This window comes from Puma concolor, chromosome B2, assembly GCF_028749965.1.
Source record: "Puma concolor isolate L17-30 chromosome B2, mPumCon1.1.hap2, whole genome shotgun sequence".
NCBI classification, from domain to species: Eukaryota; Metazoa; Chordata; class Mammalia; order Carnivora; family Felidae; genus Puma; species Puma concolor.
This window is the reverse complement of record NC_141671.1, coordinates 71,149,462-71,171,190: the sequence shown is the minus strand read 5'-3', so window position 1 is coordinate 71,171,190 and position 21,729 is coordinate 71,149,462. Positions and strand designations below refer to the sequence as shown.

Here is a 21,729-nt window from a genome sequence, read left to right as displayed (position 1 = left end):
CCATTTACTATATTCTGAGCTTTTTTTAACCTTAATTTCTCTGTATGTTGATGGTCTCTAATATCAGAAGATTAATTCAATTTTTATGTAATGAGTAAAGCATCTCTGATGTGTAATTATAAATGTACTTTATTTTGGAGGCTCTCATTAGAATCCATATTAAATTAGAGGCACATTTTCTAACATTCATGTACATTATGCATGTATGTTTCAAATAAACTGCAATTTTAAGAAAATTTCCATTATATTTGATAATTTATATCATAAAAGCCTATGTAAAAACTAAGATGAGAAATACTTATGCATTCATTTTCCATGCTCTTTCAGCATCCGTAAAACAGTGAATGCCCCAACATATAAACACTGAGCTCCAAAACCATGACTGGATGTCAGTTATTTGTGATGTCTCCTCAGTATGTGGTTTGGGACAGGGTGGCATGGGACAGAGGCTGAGTAAGCCGGGACCAGAAAAGTAGCAGCAATCAGGAGACAAAGACAAGCTCCGTGCTGGGTCTGGCAAAGTGCACACAGGTCACTACGATGTCCAGCCCCCTCCTGACCCCTCATCAACACCAATGTAGCTAAAAGCCTTTTCTGGAATTCAGGCTCATACAACATGAGAAGTAGGATCTGGGGCAGGTAATGGGAGTACTGAGGATTGGATCCTCAGAGTATAAAGCAGTAAAGGGGACAACAGACCAGGGGGTGGGAAAACTTAAGCATTGTCAGCTAGAGGGAAGGGAAGCTTCTAAAGCCATCTAGTCAGTCAGTTGTTTCCCAGGACCCCAAACTTAGAAAAGCTAAGTCCAACTGAAAATAATAGTGCTGCTGAGCACACCACCACCACCCACCCCCAAACACTCTAGATATGAGCTCTGCATTCAGTGAACATTTACTAAATAAACATGGAAATCAATGAACTGATCTGGTTTCATTGTCTCTCGCTTTCTTTTCACTATAGCCATCTGCTCATCCAGGGCCTATCTCTCATCTATGAAGACAAAATTGTAGGGGGGAGTGGGGCGCCTTGGTGGCTGTGTCGGTTGAGCATCCGACTTCGGCTCAGGTCATGATCTCACAGTTCATGGGTTTGAGCCCCGCATCAGGCTCTGTGCTGATAGCCCAGAGCCTGGAGCCTGCTTCAGATTCTGTGTCTCCTCCTGTCTCTGCCCCTCCCGTGTCCATGCTCTATCTCTCTCTGTCTCTCTCCTGGGTGGTTCAGTTGGTTAAGTGACTGACTTCAGTTCAGGTCAAGATCTTGCGGTCCATGGGTTTGAGCCCCGAGTTGGGCTCTGTGCTGACAGCTCAGAGCCTGGAGCCTGTTTTGGATTTTGTGTCTCCCTCTCTCTCTCTGCCTCTCCCTGGCTCATGTTCTGTCTCTGTCTCTCGAAAATAAATAAACATTAAAAAAATTTTAATTATAGGGGAAAAAGCATATACCTGACACTTCATCTATCTACTTCCCTCACATGAATGCCAAATTACTGTATAATTGCAACTGCCCAGATTCCCCTTGCTTGTCCCACCTTCATGCACACATATACACACTCAAGTTTTAATCCTAATCTGCTCATTGAAGTTCAATGCCATTTATCCCACTAATAAGGCCCTGCCCCTGCTACTATGTCCTCTTCAATCCCTAGTCAACAATTAAGAACACCCACTAATGCCTGTTAGTGGCCAGTCTCTATGCTCTGGGTCTCCCTCACTTACCTACTCAGACACATGAAATTCTTGCCAACGTTATGAAGCCATCTTTAACAGGAAGCTGTTGTAGAACAAAGAACATAGTTTTTCTCACTCATTTCCTCCCCTGTAGATCAAGAAGACTCTCAGCTAAAGAAAAAGTAGCACTGGTCTAATTTATTCATGACCTCCACCCCTTCTCCACTCTACAAATTAGGATGTGCTCAGATACAAGGAAGGAAACACATGGACACAATGGATTAAACCCTTGTTTGTCTTTTTAAACATTCCTAATAAAGTAATCCTAGCGTTGCTTTGATTGCTTAGCAATGTCAGGAAGGACCCAGGTTCTTTTCACCCAACTATTTCACTATCCTCAATGTGCTGGCATAAATTTCTCAATATTGCCTCACAGTTGCAAACTGGCTACCACAGATCCAGGCTCCGTATCTTCAATTGGCAGTGCCGCATACAGGAAACAAGTGGCTGACATTAAAAAAAAAAAAAATTTAATTGCTCTCTTTCATGAGCCTCAGTCTCTTCATACAAAGAGGCAAATCTTTATCAAAAGCTCAGAAGATTGCTTTTTACCTTTCACTGGCCCCTGCCCAACCTTAGAACAATATTGACAAAACATAGCTAAGCCCTTCATGGATTAACCCACTGGGAATAAGCACATCTCTTCAAAACAAAATTGGAGTGCTTTAGGAAGGAAGCAGAAAGCTAAATATTGAGTAGACAACTAACTGCACCTGCCACACATCACCCAAAATGATTTTGGGAAATGTGTCAATGGATTATCTGGGCTTCTTTGATCCTTCCTCCCTTCCTTCCTCCCACTACTAAGGAGCATTTAAGTAAAATTACAATGTAGCAGAATTCTAAGAACAAGTTCTATTTATCCCTTCTGTGTACAGCCTGTGTATTATTATGTTTAATAAATATAATAAAGAAGTATCTCTCTCTCTAAGAAGCTGTGGGAAAATAAATCAGAATAAAGACATAGCTGAGCTCCCAAAATGCTGGATAAACTATATCATACTTTCTTATTTGTTTACTTTGCCATTTCAGCTCTGCTTTATTGAATTCTGGGTTGCTCAGTTGTTTCAATGGACAGTTGATGCTATAAATTAAGTTCCCCAGCCTCTGTCAATCTGTCAAGAAGCATCCCATTCAACATTTATTGAGGGCCTGCTGTCTCTAAACACTTGAGAACAGTTGCATATGTAAGGCAATCCTGAAAATCCCAATCAACAATATTTGATAATCTAAATATATCTAGGAGTGCATGAGTGGCTCAGTGGGTTCAGCGTCCGACTTCAGCTCAGGTTATGATCTAATGGTTTGTGAGTTCAATCCCCTCTTTGTGCTTTCTGCTGTCAGCGCGGGGGGGCCTGCTTCAGATCCTGTCTTTCTCTCCCTCTCTCTCTCTCTCTCTCTCTCTCTGCCCCTCCCCAGTTCATGTTTTCAAAAACAAATAAAAATGTTAAAAAAATATAAATATATCTATAATATAGTTTTGAATCTCAGGTATGGAGTTTTCTTAGAGTAAGTTACATCAGTCTTTCAAATTATATGTCTTTATCTTTTTTAATGTTTATTTTTGACAGAGAGAGAGACAGAGCATGAGCAGGGGAGGAGCAGAGAGAGATGGAGACACAGAATCCGAAGCAGGCTCCAGGCTCCAAGCTGTCAGCATAGAGCCTGATGCGGGGCTCCAACTCAATAACTGTGAGATCATGACCTGAGCCGAAGTCGGACACTTAACCGACTGAGCCACCCAGGTGCCCCTCAAATTATGTATCTTTAAATAACAGCTGTGTTCCTTTTTTATTTTCCTATCAACCTAATACCCCCCTTTGTTAGGTTTTGTTCCTTCCCCTTTAATAGCGACTCTATTTATCTGAATCCATCTATTTATTCTTCATTTTTCAAGTTTAAGCTAACAGATGGAGAGACAAGTTACTTCCAAACATCTGTGTGGAAACGCTTTACCTATAGCTCCTGCTGCGAGTAAAACTGATTTTAATTGTAAGGTAGTTGAAGATTTCTCTCACAGGCATTGTAAGTGAAAGTTTTCAGTGTGAGAACAAGTTCTCACCTAGGTTCTCACTGTCAGGCATACTCATGTTCCAAACAAATCATGCACACCACTAGAGCAGCGGTATAAACAGACCCTTGACGGTAAACAACGGTTTTGACATCACAGATGTTCTTAAGAGTCTGTTTAAGATTACTGGAAATGTTTGTGTGCCATTCTATTAATCATATAACTGCACATAAAATAATTAAGAATATTGATTGTGTTTGCATTCACTGAGTACAAAGAGCCCATTACCTAGAAAGACTCTAGAGAGACTAAAATGTGGCTATAAATTCTATAACACTATTTTCACTCACATAATAATGAGATTTTAGTAACATCTGTGTATTAGGTTAGCAGATTTTCCTGATAATACCCAAAAGTAAAGTTAGTGAGTACCCTATTTCCCACAGCAATCATGTGTAATACACCTGCTAATGTGTAGTCATTAGGTGACATTCCTAACGGGACAGTCATATTCTTTTCATGGCTCATTTTCCCATGCCCACCCCTGGAATGTTGGGACCCACAACGCCCCCAACCTCCCAGCTCCGTCCTCCCTGCAAGTCTCATCCTTGGCTGAGACTTCAACTATTACTTAAATGTCAGTGGATCCTAAGTCTATGTCTGTATTTCCAGCCTGTTCATCATCCCCTTTGACTCTAAGAACCATCCTTCCACCTTCCTTCTACATAATCCCTATATATTCAGGAACTAGCCTATACCCAGACAAACCTTAACTCCACATTTTATCCTATAAACTTATTTCTGTGTTCACTTTCAAGATTCAAAGCATTGCAATTCAATAAACGGGGATTGGAGACCTCACTATCCCAAATGCCTCCATGTCCCTAATCACTCTCTGACATCATTTACAAATATCTGAAGTGTCTACTCTGAAATCGTTTCTAAATGTCTCACCTCCTTTCAGTTCTATCATGGATCGATTCCAATTCATCATTCTTCATATGGGTTTTGGTAAAATGTTTAAAACTGGTATCCTTCCCTCGAATCACTGCTATGACCAGAAACACCTTCTTTGCTCCATGGCCATGTGACAAATATTTATTGAGCACCTACTGTGTATCAGGCTTTGGGGTGGGTATTTAGTAGAGGGTGCTCAGCAAATCAAAGACCCACTCCTCATTGAACTTAAACTTTAGTTCAGGAGATAAGGCACCAACTAGGTAAACAAACAAATAGTCCACAGGGGATGTTTGGGTAAAAAAAAAAAAAAAAAAAAAAAAAAAAAAAAAAACTAGTGGGGAATGCTACGTGTATAGAGTGATCATTGAGGAGGTGTCATTTCAATTTTTTAAAATTTTTTTAATGTTTATTTTTGAGCGAGACAGACAGAGAGAGAGAGAGAGAGAGAGAGAGAGAGAGACAGAGCATGAGTGGGAGAGAGGCAGAGAGAGAGGGAGACACAGAATCCAAAGCTGTCAGCACAGAGCCTGACATGGGACTCAAACTCATGAACCTGAGATCATGACCTGAGATGAATTTGGACGCTTAACCAACTGAGCCAACTAGGCACCCCCAGGAGGTGTTATTTAGAATAAGACCTCTAGGAAGGGAAGAAGCCAGTCACAAAGAGAGTCAGAGACAAACATAACAAAGGTCCAAGGCTGGAAGGAAGCCCATGGTAACTAGGGCCTAATGCATGGGACATAAGGTTGTATGGGACAAGGTGGGAGAGGTAAATAGAGGTGAAATCACCCACAGCATCACAGGCCATGATCGTAAGTCTGAATCTAATGTGAAGCATGATTGGAAGCCAGGGAGAAGTTTTCAGCAAGGGAGTCACATGATCTGGTTTACATTCTTTAAAAATCACCAGAATTGTTTCCCAGTCCCAATACAAGGGTCAATTCTGTGCATTAAAAAAGTTGTATGGCTCCTGATGAATGGAGTAACCACAGGTTCCAGCTTGCTCAAGTGAGTCCTGGTTTCTGCCTGTTGTCCCAGTGTAATTATTAAGAGTTCCCTGCTTTCAACTCTCACAAGGGTGGCAGGGAGACCATAAATCGCACAGTCAACTTACTATAGGGAATAAAATAAAACAGTCCTTGGGTTGACATTCAAGGCCCTTCTGAACCTGGTCCCAATTCACCTCTCTTCCTTTCTCCTACATGGTGTTCTGGCCACTTCTGAAATGTAATGCTGCAAGTATCCTAAAAAGGCAAGTATCCTGCCTTTAATTATGTTCCTGCCTGTTGCTGCACATTCTGTGACCACTGACTAGTAGATAGATCCTTGAGGGCCAGACCTGAGAAGTCTTTCCAAAAACCAGGCAGAATGAATGGCTTCCTCCTCTGTGCTTTGTCAATATCTTTATTAAAATATTTATCATACTGAGTAAATTATTTAAAGGTCCATTTTCCTGCAAGAATTGTAGGTACTCAATGGTAGGACAGCACCTTAAGTGGTTTTTTTTGGGTGCTCACCACTCACTGCATACTGGTCCATTGCTGGTCCTTGATATATGACTGCTGGATGAATTATTTAATATAAGTGTAACATAACATACATAGCAAAATGATAAGGTTGAGTAATGAGATTTTAAAATTTTTTTATCCAGTAAACTTAAAACATTACTGCCTTCAATCTACATTACTTTCATTCTCCAACTCCACCCCAATGTCTAATGTAGCCCCATTCATTAGGAAGTAACAATAAACTTTTAATGAACAACTACAAATAAAAACATCTTTATAGGGCAAGAAGAAGTCTAGTTTTAGAAAACTAACAAATTTCTAAATAATTGTGAAGATTAAATAAAACAGAATTGGTATAACCACTGTAGAAAATGGTATGGGGTTTCCTCAAAAAATTAAAAATAGAAATATTATATGATTTAGTAGTTCCACTGTTGGATATTTACCCGGAGAAAATGAAAACTTAGCAAGAAAAGATATATGTACCTCTATGGTTTTTTTCAAGTTTTTATCTAAATTCTATTATATGTGTATATATATATATATATATATATATATATATATATAGTTATGGTAAAATTGCTTTCAGGTGTGGAATTTAGTGATTCATCACTTACATATAACCCCTATGTTTATTGCAGCATCATTTACAATAGCTATGAAATGGAAGCAACCTAAGTGTACATCAATAGACAAATGTGTAAGGAAAATGTTATACACACACACAGAGAGAAAGAGAGAGAGAGAGGAGAGAGAGAGAGAAATATTATACAGCCACAAAAAGGATGAGATCATGTCATCTGAGGTATGATACTACCCTAGAAGGTATATCCTAGGGCATTATACCACTCCCCCCCCAGGGTATTATATAAGTGAAATAAGTCAGACTGAGAAAGTAATTACCATCTGATTCCTCTCATCAATAGAATCTTAAAAAAAAAAAAAAAAGAATAAACAAACAAAAAGCAGAATCAGACACTTGACAACAAACTGATAGTTGCCAGAGGGGAGGGGGCCAGGAAACTAGGTAAAATGAGTGAAAAGGGAGGGAGATACTGGCCTCTGATATGCATTAAGTCACAGAAATAAAAGACACAGCATAAGGAATAGAGTTGATAATATTGTAATAGCAATATAACAGGAGAGATGATGGCTATACTTATGGTAAGCACAGCATAACACATAGAGCTATGGAATCACCGAACTGTACATCTGAAACTAATGTAACATTGTGTGCCAACTATACTCAATTTATTTATTTATTTATTTATTTATTTATTTATTTATTTATTTATTTTAAGAAAGAAAGAGAGTGAGGGGAAGAAGGGCAGAGGGAGAGAAAGAAACAATCTCAAGCAGGCTCCATGCTCAGCCCGGTAGCCCAAGGCAGGGCTCGATCCCACGACCCGGGGATCATGACCCGAGCAGAAATCAAGAGTCAGACACTCAACCGACTGAGCCACCCTGGCACCCCTATACTCAATTTTTTAAAAAATTATACTAAATTAAAAATAAACAATTAAAAAAACCAGAATGATATATTACCAGAAGACAATTTCATACACTCACCAGTCTCAAGCAATCCTGAACACATCCTGCTCAGAAGAAGTTTTTGACGTAATTGCAGAACTTCAGTTTCCAAGGCTTCGACTTTTGATCTCCATGTTGACTCCTGCTCAGACACCACCTTCGCAAGGTGCTCTGTGTATTCTCTGCTGCTTTTGTCTGCTGGTTTTGAGCGGATAATGGCCACAGCCAGAGCCAGCTTTGAAGTTCTCAAATACCATGCTTGATCATCCATCCTGGCTTTTGTCCCTATGAGTTAGTAAGGAAAAAAGTTACAGAAATTCCTTTTAACTTTTGGAGTGCATTTCATTTGCTCAAAATTGATTTTGCAGAGTACCACTAATTAGTAAGTTTGTAATACAACTTGACACCAAGTAACAGAAAAAAATTTCTCAGGAACTGAAAAGAGTACGAAAAATATGCAAAAGTAAAATGCACATACATGAATATTAAGTGTATTAAAATCCAAAACCACAGGTTCAGACAATCTGACAAGTTCTTGGGGTGGAAAAAACACACATTAATTCATTTAGTGTTTTCTTTTTTTTTTTTTTTTTTTTTTAATTTTTTTCAACGTTTATTTATTTTTTGGGGGACAGAGAGAGACAGAGCATGAACGGGGGAGGGGCAGAGAGAGAGGGAGACACAGAATCGGAAACAGGCTCCAGGCTCTGAGCCATCAGCCGAAAGCCTGACGCGGGGCTCGAACTCCCGGACCGCGAGATCGTGACCTGGTTGAAGTCAGACGCTTAACCGACTGCGCCACCCAGGCGCCCCTCATTTAGTGTTTTCTAACCAGAGGCACACTTCAGAATCTCTCAGGGAGGTTTTTAAATACATACATTTACAGATATTTGGTCCCAGCTCCCCAAAATTCAGATCTACCAAAGCTGGGATAGGCACTGAGGCTCTTACAGTTTGAAGGGTCTACTCTGTAATCAGAACCACTAAATTAAGCCATTTCTTTAAATGTAAGCCCTTCTGTTCCAACTCATTCTGCTAAGTCTCACAGTCCCTGCTTCCCGATTGAACCATTAACTACTTACTACTACATTGCTGCCTTTAACCAGGCCCCTCCAATGATACTGAGAACAATCTTTAAAATATTTGCATCGTTTAAATTGTGGCTCTGCTCTGATTCTGTGCCTCCAAAGATTTCCAACTGCCACCATGAGCGTACTTTTCCAAAGTAGTACTACATCACAGTCTAACTATAGGAATGTATCTGTGAGGACACACACTGCCTTCACTGGATGAATACGACAACCGATACCGAAGTATAAACCCCTTGTGGACCTCCACAAGGGGGAGCTTGGCACATAAAATGTGCTGCATAAAAATTTGTAATGAATAGCACAATGGTCCAGAAAATTTAGGACTTTGGTTGCCACATCTATTCTACTAACAAGTTCAAATTCTTTACTCCACATCTCACACTTTATTTTCTTCCATTTCTCAAGCCTATCCTTCCACTGTGGTTAAATCATATTCATACAAACAGATACACACAGTCTCAGCTCGTTCCCATTCACATCTCTGCTCTGGAATTTTCCCCAGTTGTGACACTATGACTCTCACAGCTGCCAAGGTCCTGCTGTGCATCCTTCAAAAAACGATTCATATACCACCATATCAAATCCTTTCAGATTTATTACCACCCACAAAACTGTGTACCTATCTGATATTCTATAGTTTACACCGAAAATACACAATCTAAGAGGAAGCATAATGCCGTTTTATTATAATTAAGAGCAACACAGAAATGTATGTATGATATGCTCATAACAGAATAATTTATAATTGAAAACTGGGGCTAACAACCAAATAGTTAATAATGATACGACCATTCATATGAATACTATCTATCCAAATAGGGTTTTCAGAGATATTCTTTATTAGCATGAGAAAGTACTAATGATATGCTGACTGTAAAAACAGTGGGGCCATAAAATTATATATATGTAGTAGGATCCCAATTATATAAAAACTGGGAAATACAAAAAATGTAAATAGGATTTATCTCTACTATAGAGTGACTGATTTTTATTTTCTTGAAGATACTTCTCTGAATTTTCCTAATTTTCACCAATGAACATATGTCAGATTATAATTAGAAAAAAATTATGAAGAATAGATTTCCAAAAGAAGGTATACCTGCTATACTTTTAGCCTTTCATAGCTGTATAATACACCCAGGACTAGATACTGTTAACATAGACAAACTAATTAGAATTATAGCTCCACGTATTTTAGCTTTCACAGCAACCATTTCACTTGGCTGGTTCATCCCTCATCTGCTGTGTCAGCAATGGTGAACGGCACCTCTCAGTGCTTCAGGAAACACCTGTGTGCCGAGAGCACAGAGCATGGATGACCCTCCCCAAAGAAATAAGCCTACTGGGCACCTGGGTGGCTCAGTCGGTTAAGCCTCTGCCTCTCGGTTTTGGCTGAGGTCATGATCTCAAGGTTTGTGGGTTCAAGCCCAACATCAGGCTCTGCACTAATAGCATGGAGCCTGCTTGGGATTCTCTCTCTCTGCACCTCCCCTGCTCTCTCACATGCTCTCTCTCAAAATAAATAAACGTTAAAAAAAAAAAAAGAAGAAGTAAGCCTACTATCAGATGTAACAGTCCTGACAAAAAATAAAAATAACAATAATGAAAATAATAAGTAACTTAAAGTATTTTGGTTAGAAAAGGATCTGATATTCACTTGTGAATGGTGGGAATCCAGGCTAAAACCTGAAAAGAAAAAAAAAAACCTGTTTATTAGCACAAGACAACAAAGTTCTCTGGATAGCAGAAAACACAGCAAACTCCCTGTTGTCTTGCAAAGATATTTAATTAATTAATTTAAGCGAGCAGATTAATTAAATGCTCTGATTTTTAAGTCATCATATGTGATTTGTTAATAGTCTTCAAACCATGCTGAATATCAGTCAACAACATAAAAGGATCAAATTATAAAGTCCTTCTGGATTAAAACTATCCCAGGGTCACTTGTCCGAACATTAATTAGAATTGTACCACAAGTGAAGAGAAACAATTGCTAATAGATATGTTGATACAGCCTTCTATCATATAAATTACACTAAAAAAACACAAAATTACAACCTACAGCTGGACAGAACCTAGACAGAAGCTTTTTAAACTGCTTCCTCGTATTTTGGAGTGTGTGTGTGTGTTTATAAACATGTGCTGTTTTTATCTAAGAAGAGCATTCCTATTCTCAGAGTGCCATTTGCAAGGTAAAGATAATTCTATATCCCCCTGAAAATTCATGGGAAAAAAGATGAGCTTCCCAAACACATTCTATACTTAATTGAAGAAAGATCAGTAGTAACTTTCAGAAAGTCTTTTTAAAATTCAATTTATGCTCAAATAATTATCGTAAATAATTAAAACGAACATTTAATGTTCCCCAAGAAGGTATTTAGTGTCTCTGAATTCTTAACAGCAGAAAACACAAAATTTTAACAGTGTTTTTAGAATAGAACATTAGTTCAAAATGAGCTTTCTTTTTCTTTACAATTGGGAACAGACCTTACCATGGCAAGGTCCCCCACAGGGCTACAGAAAAATCTAGTCACATTCCCTAGGACCCCTGTATTCTCCTTCTGGCAATGCATGCAGAAATGGCTACTCTGTAAACAGTACTCTGGCGATGTTTACCTGCCCTATTTCTCCTGCCCTCATTTTCCCCTACCAAACTTTGCATCAACTATCCAATTCTCTGAACTGTCAAACTGTTTTGAATTAGAATTCTGAATTCTTTTTTTAAAGATTTTATATTTTTAAGATTTTATTTATAATCCTGAATTCTAAAGTTTGTTTATCCCTAAGATCACTGACGAAAATTCCATAAACTAAAGAGCCCCAGATAATTTCTATATAAGAAGTGAAATTTTAAATTTAGGTAACCAATCAGAATATTTCCCTAATGTGTATCAAACACCTTCAAAATATGTATCCCCCTTTAGGCCAGCAATACAAATTCTAAGATTTTATATTAAAAAAATGACCAGGACTACATACAAAACTTTGTGCCCATAGATGATCCTATAGGATTATTTATAACTACCAAAACAAAACAAAACCTGTCACCAGCTTGAACACTTAACAATACAGTGACACAATGCATTAAATTGTGACATAATGTACAATTGAACTGAAAATGTTTTTTAAAACATTTAAAACTATGGGAAAATATTTCCTACATGTTGTTAACTGCAGAGTAAACATAAAACAGTAAGTGAAGTAAAACTGGAAACTGGGGGAGAAATCCATAGACTGAGATTGATATACTGATAGACATAGAGATAGGAAGGAGGAGGGGAGGAGGAGGGAAAGAAAACAGGTAAAGAGAAAAGGAAGAGGGAGGGAGATAGATTAGGGTTATTCACCAAAACAAACAAAACACTGTGAATTGAGTAAGTCTGATTTCATTTTCTTGTTTATACTTTTCTACAGTTTCCAAGTTTTCCACAATAAATATTTATAAAACATGTTATATACAACAGAAAAATGTCTACTCATACAAATATATTTCCTATCCTATATTTTTCAAATTACATGTTATATGAAAAATGAAGATGCATTTTAAATGAAGCCTCAAGTCTACAACCTGTCATTTTATGGTTGTGATGAGAGGCTCCGGCCTGTAGAGCTCACCTCAATTCTGAGACATCTTCAACTGTAAAATACACCACCAGTTCAACTACAGCTTGAGAGAAGCGGAGTGGGATAAGAATGAAATCACAGCACACTAAACCTACTCAGAAATTTTAAACTAGGAGATTACCTTCAGAACTGAGGAAACACAGTCAATGGAATGAACATTCTGTTCCATAAATTCTCAAATTTCCATCCCTCATCAGCTTTCCCCAAATTCCACCAAGCCTGTGGACTTCAGACCTTTTCATGTCCACAAGTAGATACATGCTCCTTCATTCAGATGTGTTTGGTGTTACTCCCACTAATCCAAAGGACACCGTGGATTTTGGAGGTGGGGCAGAAAAACTTTATTCAATATGACTAACCAGCAGGCTACTAGCCATTTTACTCCCAAAGCCATGAACACAGACTGGCTACTAAATACTTGAATGAGTACATGAGTCAGTGAGTGAATTAATGAATGAATATATCAGTATAGGTCAGGCAGTCACAAAAGGCTGCTTGACAAGCTCTTAACCCTGGCTCTCATAAGAAAGTCTTTGTTAATCACATACTAGGGAGCATGGCACTAGAGGGAGAATGGATTAGGAGCGTAATTTTTAGTTAACCTGAAGGGTCACATCAGTTTCTCTTGACTCTGTGACACATCCTTTCCTGACTACTTCCAGTGAATCTACTCCCTCTAAACTTACACGTTTCTACAGTATACCCTTAAACTTTCACCAAAATAATCCTTGAGTAAAGAAAATACAAGAGGAGCACCCAGGTGGTTCAGTCGTTTAACTGTTCAACTTCAGCTTGGATCACGATCTCCTAGTTCTCGAGTTGGAGCCCCATGTTAAGCTCTGCTTTGACAGTGCAGAGACTACTGGGGATATTCTCTCTCTCTCTCTCTCCCTCCCTCCCCCCCCCCTCTGCCCCTCCCCCACTAGTGCATGCGTGCGCTCTCTCTCTCTCTCTCTCTCTCTCAAAATAAATAAATAAAAACGTTTGGGGCGCCTGGGTGGCTCAGTAGGTTAAGTGCCCAACTCTTGACTTCAGCTCAGGTCATGATCTCACAGTGCATGAGTTTGAGCCCCATATCCGGCTCTGCACTGTCAGGGCAGAGCCTTCTTGCGATTTATCTCTCTCCCTCTCTCTCTCTGCCCCTTTCCCACATGATTGCATGCTCTCTCTCTCTCTCTCTCTCTCTCTCTCAAAATGAAAAAACTTAAAAAAATTATATAAAAAAAGACAATACAAGAAAGCTAAAATCTAGTTCATACACAGGTTTATATAAGAGGGTAAGCTATAAGGGGAAAAAGCCAGATTTAATGTCATGTGAACCCTATAATAAATACTTGCCTTCCTCATAAATCAAGAAATGGAAGAACATTCCCTAAATCACTGAGATGAATATGATAGGACAAAGTGAGTACAGGAGGAAGTTCCTATGTACTATGATGATGGAATATGCAATTATCAAGTATCAGTCCGGGACAGAGCAGAGTTATGGCAATGCCAGAACAGTGAGATATCACAAGACTTTTTGGATAATTAATTTCAGTAAAGTTTGGACAAGGTCTGACATCTGATTTTTGGATTAGATCCAGCTGAAAATTCTCTAATTATTGTTATAGTTTCAGCACACACTGTGAAGTGCTCAGCAGATTAACATCACGTGAAATTTTACATAAAAGAATCAGGAGTTACTCAAGATTTCAAATCTCTCCACTTTACTAAGGGGGCCTTTAAAACCCTTCCCAGCAAAGAGAATCTGTTGAGGACAAGAGGCAAGTAAAGATAAAAGGATCCTTGCATTTTCCTCTTGCTGAAAAAGTTAACTAATCCTAGATTTTAATTGTCTCCAGAGTCTCTTCACACTGTTTTCTTTTTATGCAAATCCCACCCTCCCTTTTGACGCCTCAATGATTTTTTTTTTTTTGTCACAGACAAGATTTTCTCTGGATTCCAGAAAGAGATGTTGCAGAATTTCATCACACACATTTTATAAGGCAGCAAAAAGTACACTGATTCAGAAATGCAAAGTCATGTATATATAGCACAATCCTCAACCATCTTCCACTGCATAAATTCTCAGAAGGGAAAAGGACCTGATATCTACTATTAACACATGTTTTAAAATATAATTCAGAAGGACTGCAGGTGTTTCCTAGTTACACTGGTATTTCACACACGGATATGGACATAATCCTCATTACAAAAACAAACCTCTTGTTCTCACTGGGTATATTAAAAAAGTCTGATAATCTACAGAACTCAAACCCATAAACTCCACAAATTTGGAATCTGTGTGTGGCTATACTCTGGAAATGGAAAAAGTTATGTGTCAGAAAATGAGGAAGACTCTAGGATGAAACCAGAAGCCAAAGAAAGAGCCAGAGGACGCAACTGAGAAAGGGTCAGCCAATACCAGCGGAGAGGAACAACAGCTGGTTGCTGGAGACCCACGGAGCCAGGGCCTGAGCTGCAGGGAAAACAGGAGACTAAGGAAGGAGGTGGTGAGGCAGAGTCTCCTGGAAGAAGTAAACAGCCCTATCCAAAAAAGTCCCATTTTGGAAATCAGATTTGTTGTCTAACTGCTATAACATAGTATCTTCTCTACTTCCCATCTGTGCATACTTAATACATGAAGCCAAGAAAGTGCGAGAAGCTCCACAGAACTTTCCTCAAGGCTGAAAAAGTGCCTCAATTCTCATCTCGCTCCCTCACTGAAATCTCACCAAGGTGACCACCACAAATTTCAGACAACTGACAATGCTTCATGCTCCTCATAGGCTTCATTTTACAAATAAATCTAATACTTCTGCTACATTCTACTTAGATTTATATTTAATAAGGGTGCCCAGGTGGCTCAGTTGGTTAAGCATCTGACATTGGCTCAAGTATGATCTCACAGTCCATAAGTTCAAGTCCTGCATTGGGCTGTGTGCTGACAGCTCAGAGCCTGGAGCCTGCCTCATATTCTATGTCTCCCTCTCACTCTACCCTTCCCCTGCTTGTGCTCTGTCCCTTTCTCTCTCTCAAAAATAAATAAACATTAGAAAGTAATAGAATTCTACTTTTATTAGCCTAAAATAACCTACTAAAAGAGAGGGAAGGCTTCACAAATACTTAACACATTGATTTTCGACATCCTCTCACACATGATGTCCTCTGAATTTTTGTCGCTTTAAACTCAGCCTCTCAACATGCTCCAGACAATAAACACACAAAGCCTTTGTGCAGGTAAGCCATCACTAAAGACTGGTCTTCAAGCTTTCATCTACAACTGTTTCATCAACATCCCACCTGCTCCAGCCCAGACTCTCAACCTAGTCCTATGGCATTGTAGACTCTGAAATCAGACACAACACAGAATGTGCATCCTGTATCAATACAATGCTCTTCTCTACCAAGAACCTGTCAGTTCACTGGATTCATGTTGCCCCACTTAGTACCACTACAACAACTCCTAACCAACTGAGGAATATCAGAAGAAACTGCAGGCCATTCCAGAAGCTCAGCACAACAAAAAACAGCATAAGGCACTTGTTCCTGGCACCAGGTAATGGCATCTGGAGCAGGAATGGGCTCCCAGCTTTCCTTCCACCATTGTAACCAATACCTATCTCCACTCATGTAACAGGAACCATTCAAGGTCAAAAGCATCGGCAGTCCTGTGGCCTAACTTTTGTCTACTTTTCCCAGGCAGCTATATCAAACTTCCCAAACTCTGTTTCTTCTACCCATCAGAACTTGCTGTCCTCCTTAAAATTTAGATCTGACCAACCCGAGATTACCAACCCAAATTCATGATAGCCAAGAAATGGCCTCATAATGACACCATGGCCAGGCTTGAACTTTGGTGTCCATGGAAAATATAGGCAGAACACCACTGCATGGGTGTCTATTTTTTCTTTTTTAAGTAATGCCATTTGTATTAAGAATTTCTAGGGGCACCTGAGTAGCTCATTGGTTAAGCGTCCAACTTTGGCTTACTTGCAAGCGCCCAACTTGGAGTTCATGGGTTTGAGCCCTGCGTTGGGCTCTGTGCTGACAGCTCGGAGCCTGGAGCCTGCTTTTGATTCTGTGTCTCCCTCTTTCTCTGTCCCTCCCCCGCTTGTGCTCTGTCTCTCTCTCTCAAAAATAAATAAAGATTTAGGGGCGCCTGGGTGGCGCAGTCGGTTAGGCGTCCGACTTCAGCCAGGTCACGATCTCCCGGTCCGTGAGTTCGAGCCCCGCGTCAGGCTCTGGGCTGTGGCTCGGAGCCTGGAGCCTGTTTCCGATTCTGTGTCTCCCTCTCTCTCGGCCCCTCCCCCGTTCATGCTCTGTCTCTCTCTGTCCCAAAAATAAATAAAACGTTGAAAAAAATTTTTTTTTTAAAAATAAAGATTTAAAAAAAATTAAAAAAAGAATTTCTAGAACCTTTTTAACATGCTATTTTTTAACCACGAAAGAGGTCTTTCATTGAAAATAATATCGATATATTTCATCTTATAAATGGGATACTCATTTGGTTACTAGCCTTAGCTGTATCAGTAGCCAGCCTTAGCTATATCAGTGTTCAGTTTTACTCCAGGGTAATCAATTAAAGTTCTTTGTTTAAGCCACAGGAATTTCTCAAAGTAGCTCATGCTATAAAAGAAATTCAGATCTTTAACTCATCAGACTTTCAATGCCTAAATCTATTTGTCCTTTCAATTACTACAAAAAAATAGTCAGAGTTGAATTTTATGCCCTTACCAATTTTACTGAAATAGAGAAAATAAAGAATATTCACTAACTTACATATATATTTGGCAATTTATCTCAAAAGAAAACTTCTACCTAGATGCTCTACCTAAGTTATTTGATCTGTGTCTGAAGGGCTAAAGTACCAATATGTAGGCTAAGGTGATTAACTTTTTTCAGACAAGGATGGATTGAAAATACAAATAGCAAACATAAGAAATATGGACTGCCTCTATATCAGACAAAAGAAACTTCATGACAAGAAAATATTACCAGAGATTAGAGAAACATTTCCTATGATTTTAAAAAGGTCAATTAATCAGGAAGATGAACAATCCTAAATGTGTATGCACATAATGGCAATAATAGAACTTCCAAATACATGAAGAAGAACTGAAAGAACGTGAGGGAGAGTGACAAATGCACAATCATATGTGAAGATTTCAACACACTTCTTTCAGCAATTGATAGAACAACTAAATCCTGAAGAGTAATGGTGATGATATAAAAGATTTGAAAAATACTACCAACCATCCTGAACCAATTGATGCTTATAAAAGTTCACATGGGATATTCAACAAAGCAGATCATATGCTGAGACAAAGCAATTCTCATTAAATTTCAAAAGATTGAAATCTTAGAAAACATGTTCTCTAAGACAAGAAAAACAATTATAAATGTCTAGAAAAGTCTCTCAAATATTTGGAAAACAAACCACACATTTCTAAATAAAATAAGGGACAAAGAAAAAATTATAAACAGAATTAGAGTATATTTAAAACTGAAGAGGGGCGCCTGGGTGGCGCAGTCGGTTAAGCGTCCGACTTCAGCCAGGTCACGATCTCGCGGTCCGTGAGTTCGAGCCCCGCGTCGGGCTCTGGGCTGATGGCTCGGAGCCTGGAGCCTGTTTCCGATTCTGTGTCTCCCTCTCTCTCTGCCCCTCCCCCGTTCATGCTCTGTCTCTCTCTGTCCCAAAGATAAATAAAAAACGTTGAAAAAAAAAAAAGATTAATAAAATTAATAAATGTCTAGTGGCGCCTGGGTGGCTCAGTCGGTTAGGTGTCCGACTTCGGCTCAGGTCACGATCTCGCGGTCTGTGAGTTCGAGCCCCACTTCAGGCTCTGTGCTGACTGCTCAGAGCCTGGAGCCTGTTTCAGATTCTGTGTCTCCCTCTCTCTCTGACCCTCCCCCATTCATGCTCTGTCTCTCTCTGTCTCAAAAATAAATAAACGTTAAAAAAAATTTTAAAAAAATTAATAAATGTCTAGGACTTATCAAGAAAAAAGAGAAATAGCACCATCATACCAAGATCAGGAATAACAGAAAGAATTTCCTGTATATCCTCTAGCGATTAAAAAATGAATGCAAAATTACCAAAAATAATAAAACACCTAATAATAAACTTAACCAAAGAGGTGAAAAGCCTCTACTCTAACACTGATGAAAGAAATTGAAGATGATACAAACAAATAGACATTCCATGCTCATGGATTGGAAGAACAAATACTTTTAAAATGTCAATACTACCCAAAGCAATCTACAGATTTAATGCAATCTCTATTAAAATACCAACAGCATTTTTTACAAAACTAGGACAAACAGTCTGAAAATTTGTATGGAACTACAAAAGACCCCAAATAGCCAAAGCAATATTGAAAAAGAAAAGCGAAGCTGGAGGCATCACAATTCCAGGCTTCAAGTTTATTACAAAGCTATAGTATTCAAAACAGTATGGCATTAGCACAAAAATAGACACATAGGTCACTGGAAAAGGATAGAAAGCCCAGAAACAAACCCATAATTAGATGGTCAATTAATCTTTGACAAAGGAGGCAAGCATATGCAATGGGAAAAAGACAGTCTCTTCAATAAATGGTTTTGGGAAACTGGACAGCTACATCTACATACAATAGAATGAAACTGGACTACTTTCTTACACCATACAAAAATATATTCAAAATGGTGATACACCTAACTGTGACACGTGCAACATAAAAATCCTAGAACAGAGCACAGGCAATAATTTCTCAGAGATTGGCCATAACAGCATCTTTCTAGGTATGTCTTCTGGGGCAAGGGAAACAAAAGCAAAAATAAATTACTGGCACTACATCAAAATAAAAAGCTTCTGCAAAGCAAATGAAACATAAGAAAAACTAAAAGACAACCTACTGAATGCAGGAAGATATCTGCAAATGACGTATCTAATAAAGGATTTGTATCTAAAATATATTAAAAAATGTGTACAACTGAAAACCCCAAAAACAAATAATCCAATTTAAAAATGGGCAAAGATGTGAACAGACATTTCTCCAAAGAAAACAGATGGCCAACAGACACATGAAAAGATTCTTAACATTTTCCATCATCAAGGAAATGTAAATCAAAACCAAAATGAGGTATCACCTCAGACCTATCAGAATGCCTAAAATCAAAAACACAAGAAATAAGTGTTGGCCAGGATGTGGAGAAAAAGGAACCCTCATGTACTGTTGGTGGTAATACAAACCGGTGCAGCCATGGTGGAAAGCAGTATGGTAGTTCCTCAAAACATTAAAAATAAAATTACCCTACGGGGTCTTTACTCAAAGAATATGAAAACAGTAATTCAAAAGGATATATGCAACCTTATGTTTACTGTAGCATTCTTCACAATAGACAAATTATGGAAGCAGCCCAAATGTCCATTGACAGATCAATGGATAAAGAAGATGTGGTATATGTATATACATATATATACGTGTGTGTGTGTGTATTTATATATATATGTGTGTGTGTGTGTGTGTGTGTGTATGTGTATATATGTGTGTGTGTGTGTGTGTGTGTGTGTGTGTGTACAAAAAGGAACGAAATCTTGTGATTTGCAACAACGTGGATGGATGTAGAGAATACAATGCTAAGTGAAATAAGCCAGTCAGAGACAGACAAACACCAAACACCAAACACCAAACGATTTCACTGATATGTGGAATTGAAGAATCAAAACAAACTAACGAAGGAAAAAGAGAGAGAGAAAGAGAGAGAAACCAAAAAAACAGATTCTTAAACACAGAGAACAAATAGTTCCCAGAATGGAGGTGAGACGGGCAAATAGGTGAAGTGGATTAACAGTACACTTATCCTGATGAGCACTGAGTAATATATGGAATTGTTGAACCCCTATATTGTACACCTGAAAGGAATAGAACACATATGTTAAGTACATTGGAATTAAAAATTTTATTTTTTTCCAATTTTTATTTATTTTTGAGAGAAAGAGCGTGAGTGGGGAAGGGGCAGAGAGCCCTGAGCAGGCTCTGTGCTGTCAGTGCAGAGCCCAATGCAGTAGGGCTCAATCCCACAACTGTGAGATCATGACCTGAGCCCAAATCGAGTCAGGTGCTTACCTGACTGAGCCACCCAGTGGAACCTCAGAATTAACATTTGTTAAAAACTCATGCAAAATTATGAACAATCTATGTTAATAAATTAGAGAATTTACAGTGAAATATACTGACCAACACTGACAAAAGAAGACAAAGAATTCTCAGTAGCCCTCTGTTAAAGAAATTGAACATTTATTAAAAATCTCACCATACTCAGAGTGCCTGGGAGGTTGGGTAAGCATGATCTCATGGTTTGAGTTCCTGCATTGGGCTCTGCACACTGGCCTGCAGGGAGCCTGCCCGAGATTCTCCCTCTCTCCTTTTCTCTTCCCCTCCCCCACTCGTGCTCACTCTCTCTCAAAATAAATAAGCCTAAAAAATTAATTAAAAAAATACTAAAAAATAACATTTTAAGAATACAGTATATAATACATATAACATACAAAATATGTGTTAATCGACTATGTTATCAGTAAGGCTTCTAGTCAATAGTAGGCTATTTGTAATTAAGTTTTGGGAGAGTCAAAAGTTATACTCAAATTTTCAACTGTGTAGCAAGATCAGGGCCCCCACTTCACACATTGTTCAAGGGTCAACCATATACACATATTAGAACTGTTTTTTAAAAGGGTCCCAAAAGGGGGCGCCTGGGTGGCTCGCTTGGTTAAGCGAGGGACTTCGGCTCAGGTCATTATCTCACGGTCCGTGTGTTCGAGCCCCGTGTTGGGCTCTGTGCTGACAGCTCAGAGCCTGGAGCCTGTTTCACATTCTGTGTCTCCCTCTCTCTGCCCCTCTCCTGTTCATGCTCTGTCTCAAAAATAAATAAACGTTAAAAAAAATTTTTTTTTAATAAAAAATAAAAAAGGGTCCCAAAAGCCCTTTAAAGATAAACAAGGCTAGAATTAGGGTGCCATTCATAATATTCTTATCAGAATCTGAACACTAAAGGATACAATGTGTTTTGGCAAAAAGCTTATACGTCACTTAAGGCATAAGCCAAAGTCCACTTCTTCCAGAAAGCCTTCCCTAACCACTTCAGCCCATAGTAATTCTCCCTTTTTCCAACAACTGGGGTACCTGTCAACCGAACCACTCATGCTGGCTCTTAATCAATAACCATCTGCTTTTGTCTTTTCTTTCTGGTAGGATTAAGTTCCTTGTAACTCAGGGCCTATGTCGCCTTCCCCTTTATCACTCCTCCACCC

General features: G+C 38.9%; 1 protein-coding gene across 1 annotated transcript in view; it reads right to left on the bottom strand.

Moving 5' to 3' along the window:
- The window catches only part of MEI4 (meiotic double-stranded break formation protein 4), a 215,987-nt gene that overhangs the window by 179,009 nt on the left and 15,249 nt on the right, over window positions 1-21,729 (bottom strand). Inside the window, exon 2 of the mRNA XM_025926117.2 lies at window positions 7,777-8,022. Within this exon, the coding sequence (XP_025781902.1) occupies window positions 7,777-8,008 (232 nt within the window). The 5' untranslated portion in view covers window positions 8,009-8,022. The remainder of the gene's footprint in view (window positions 1-7,776; window positions 8,023-21,729) is intronic.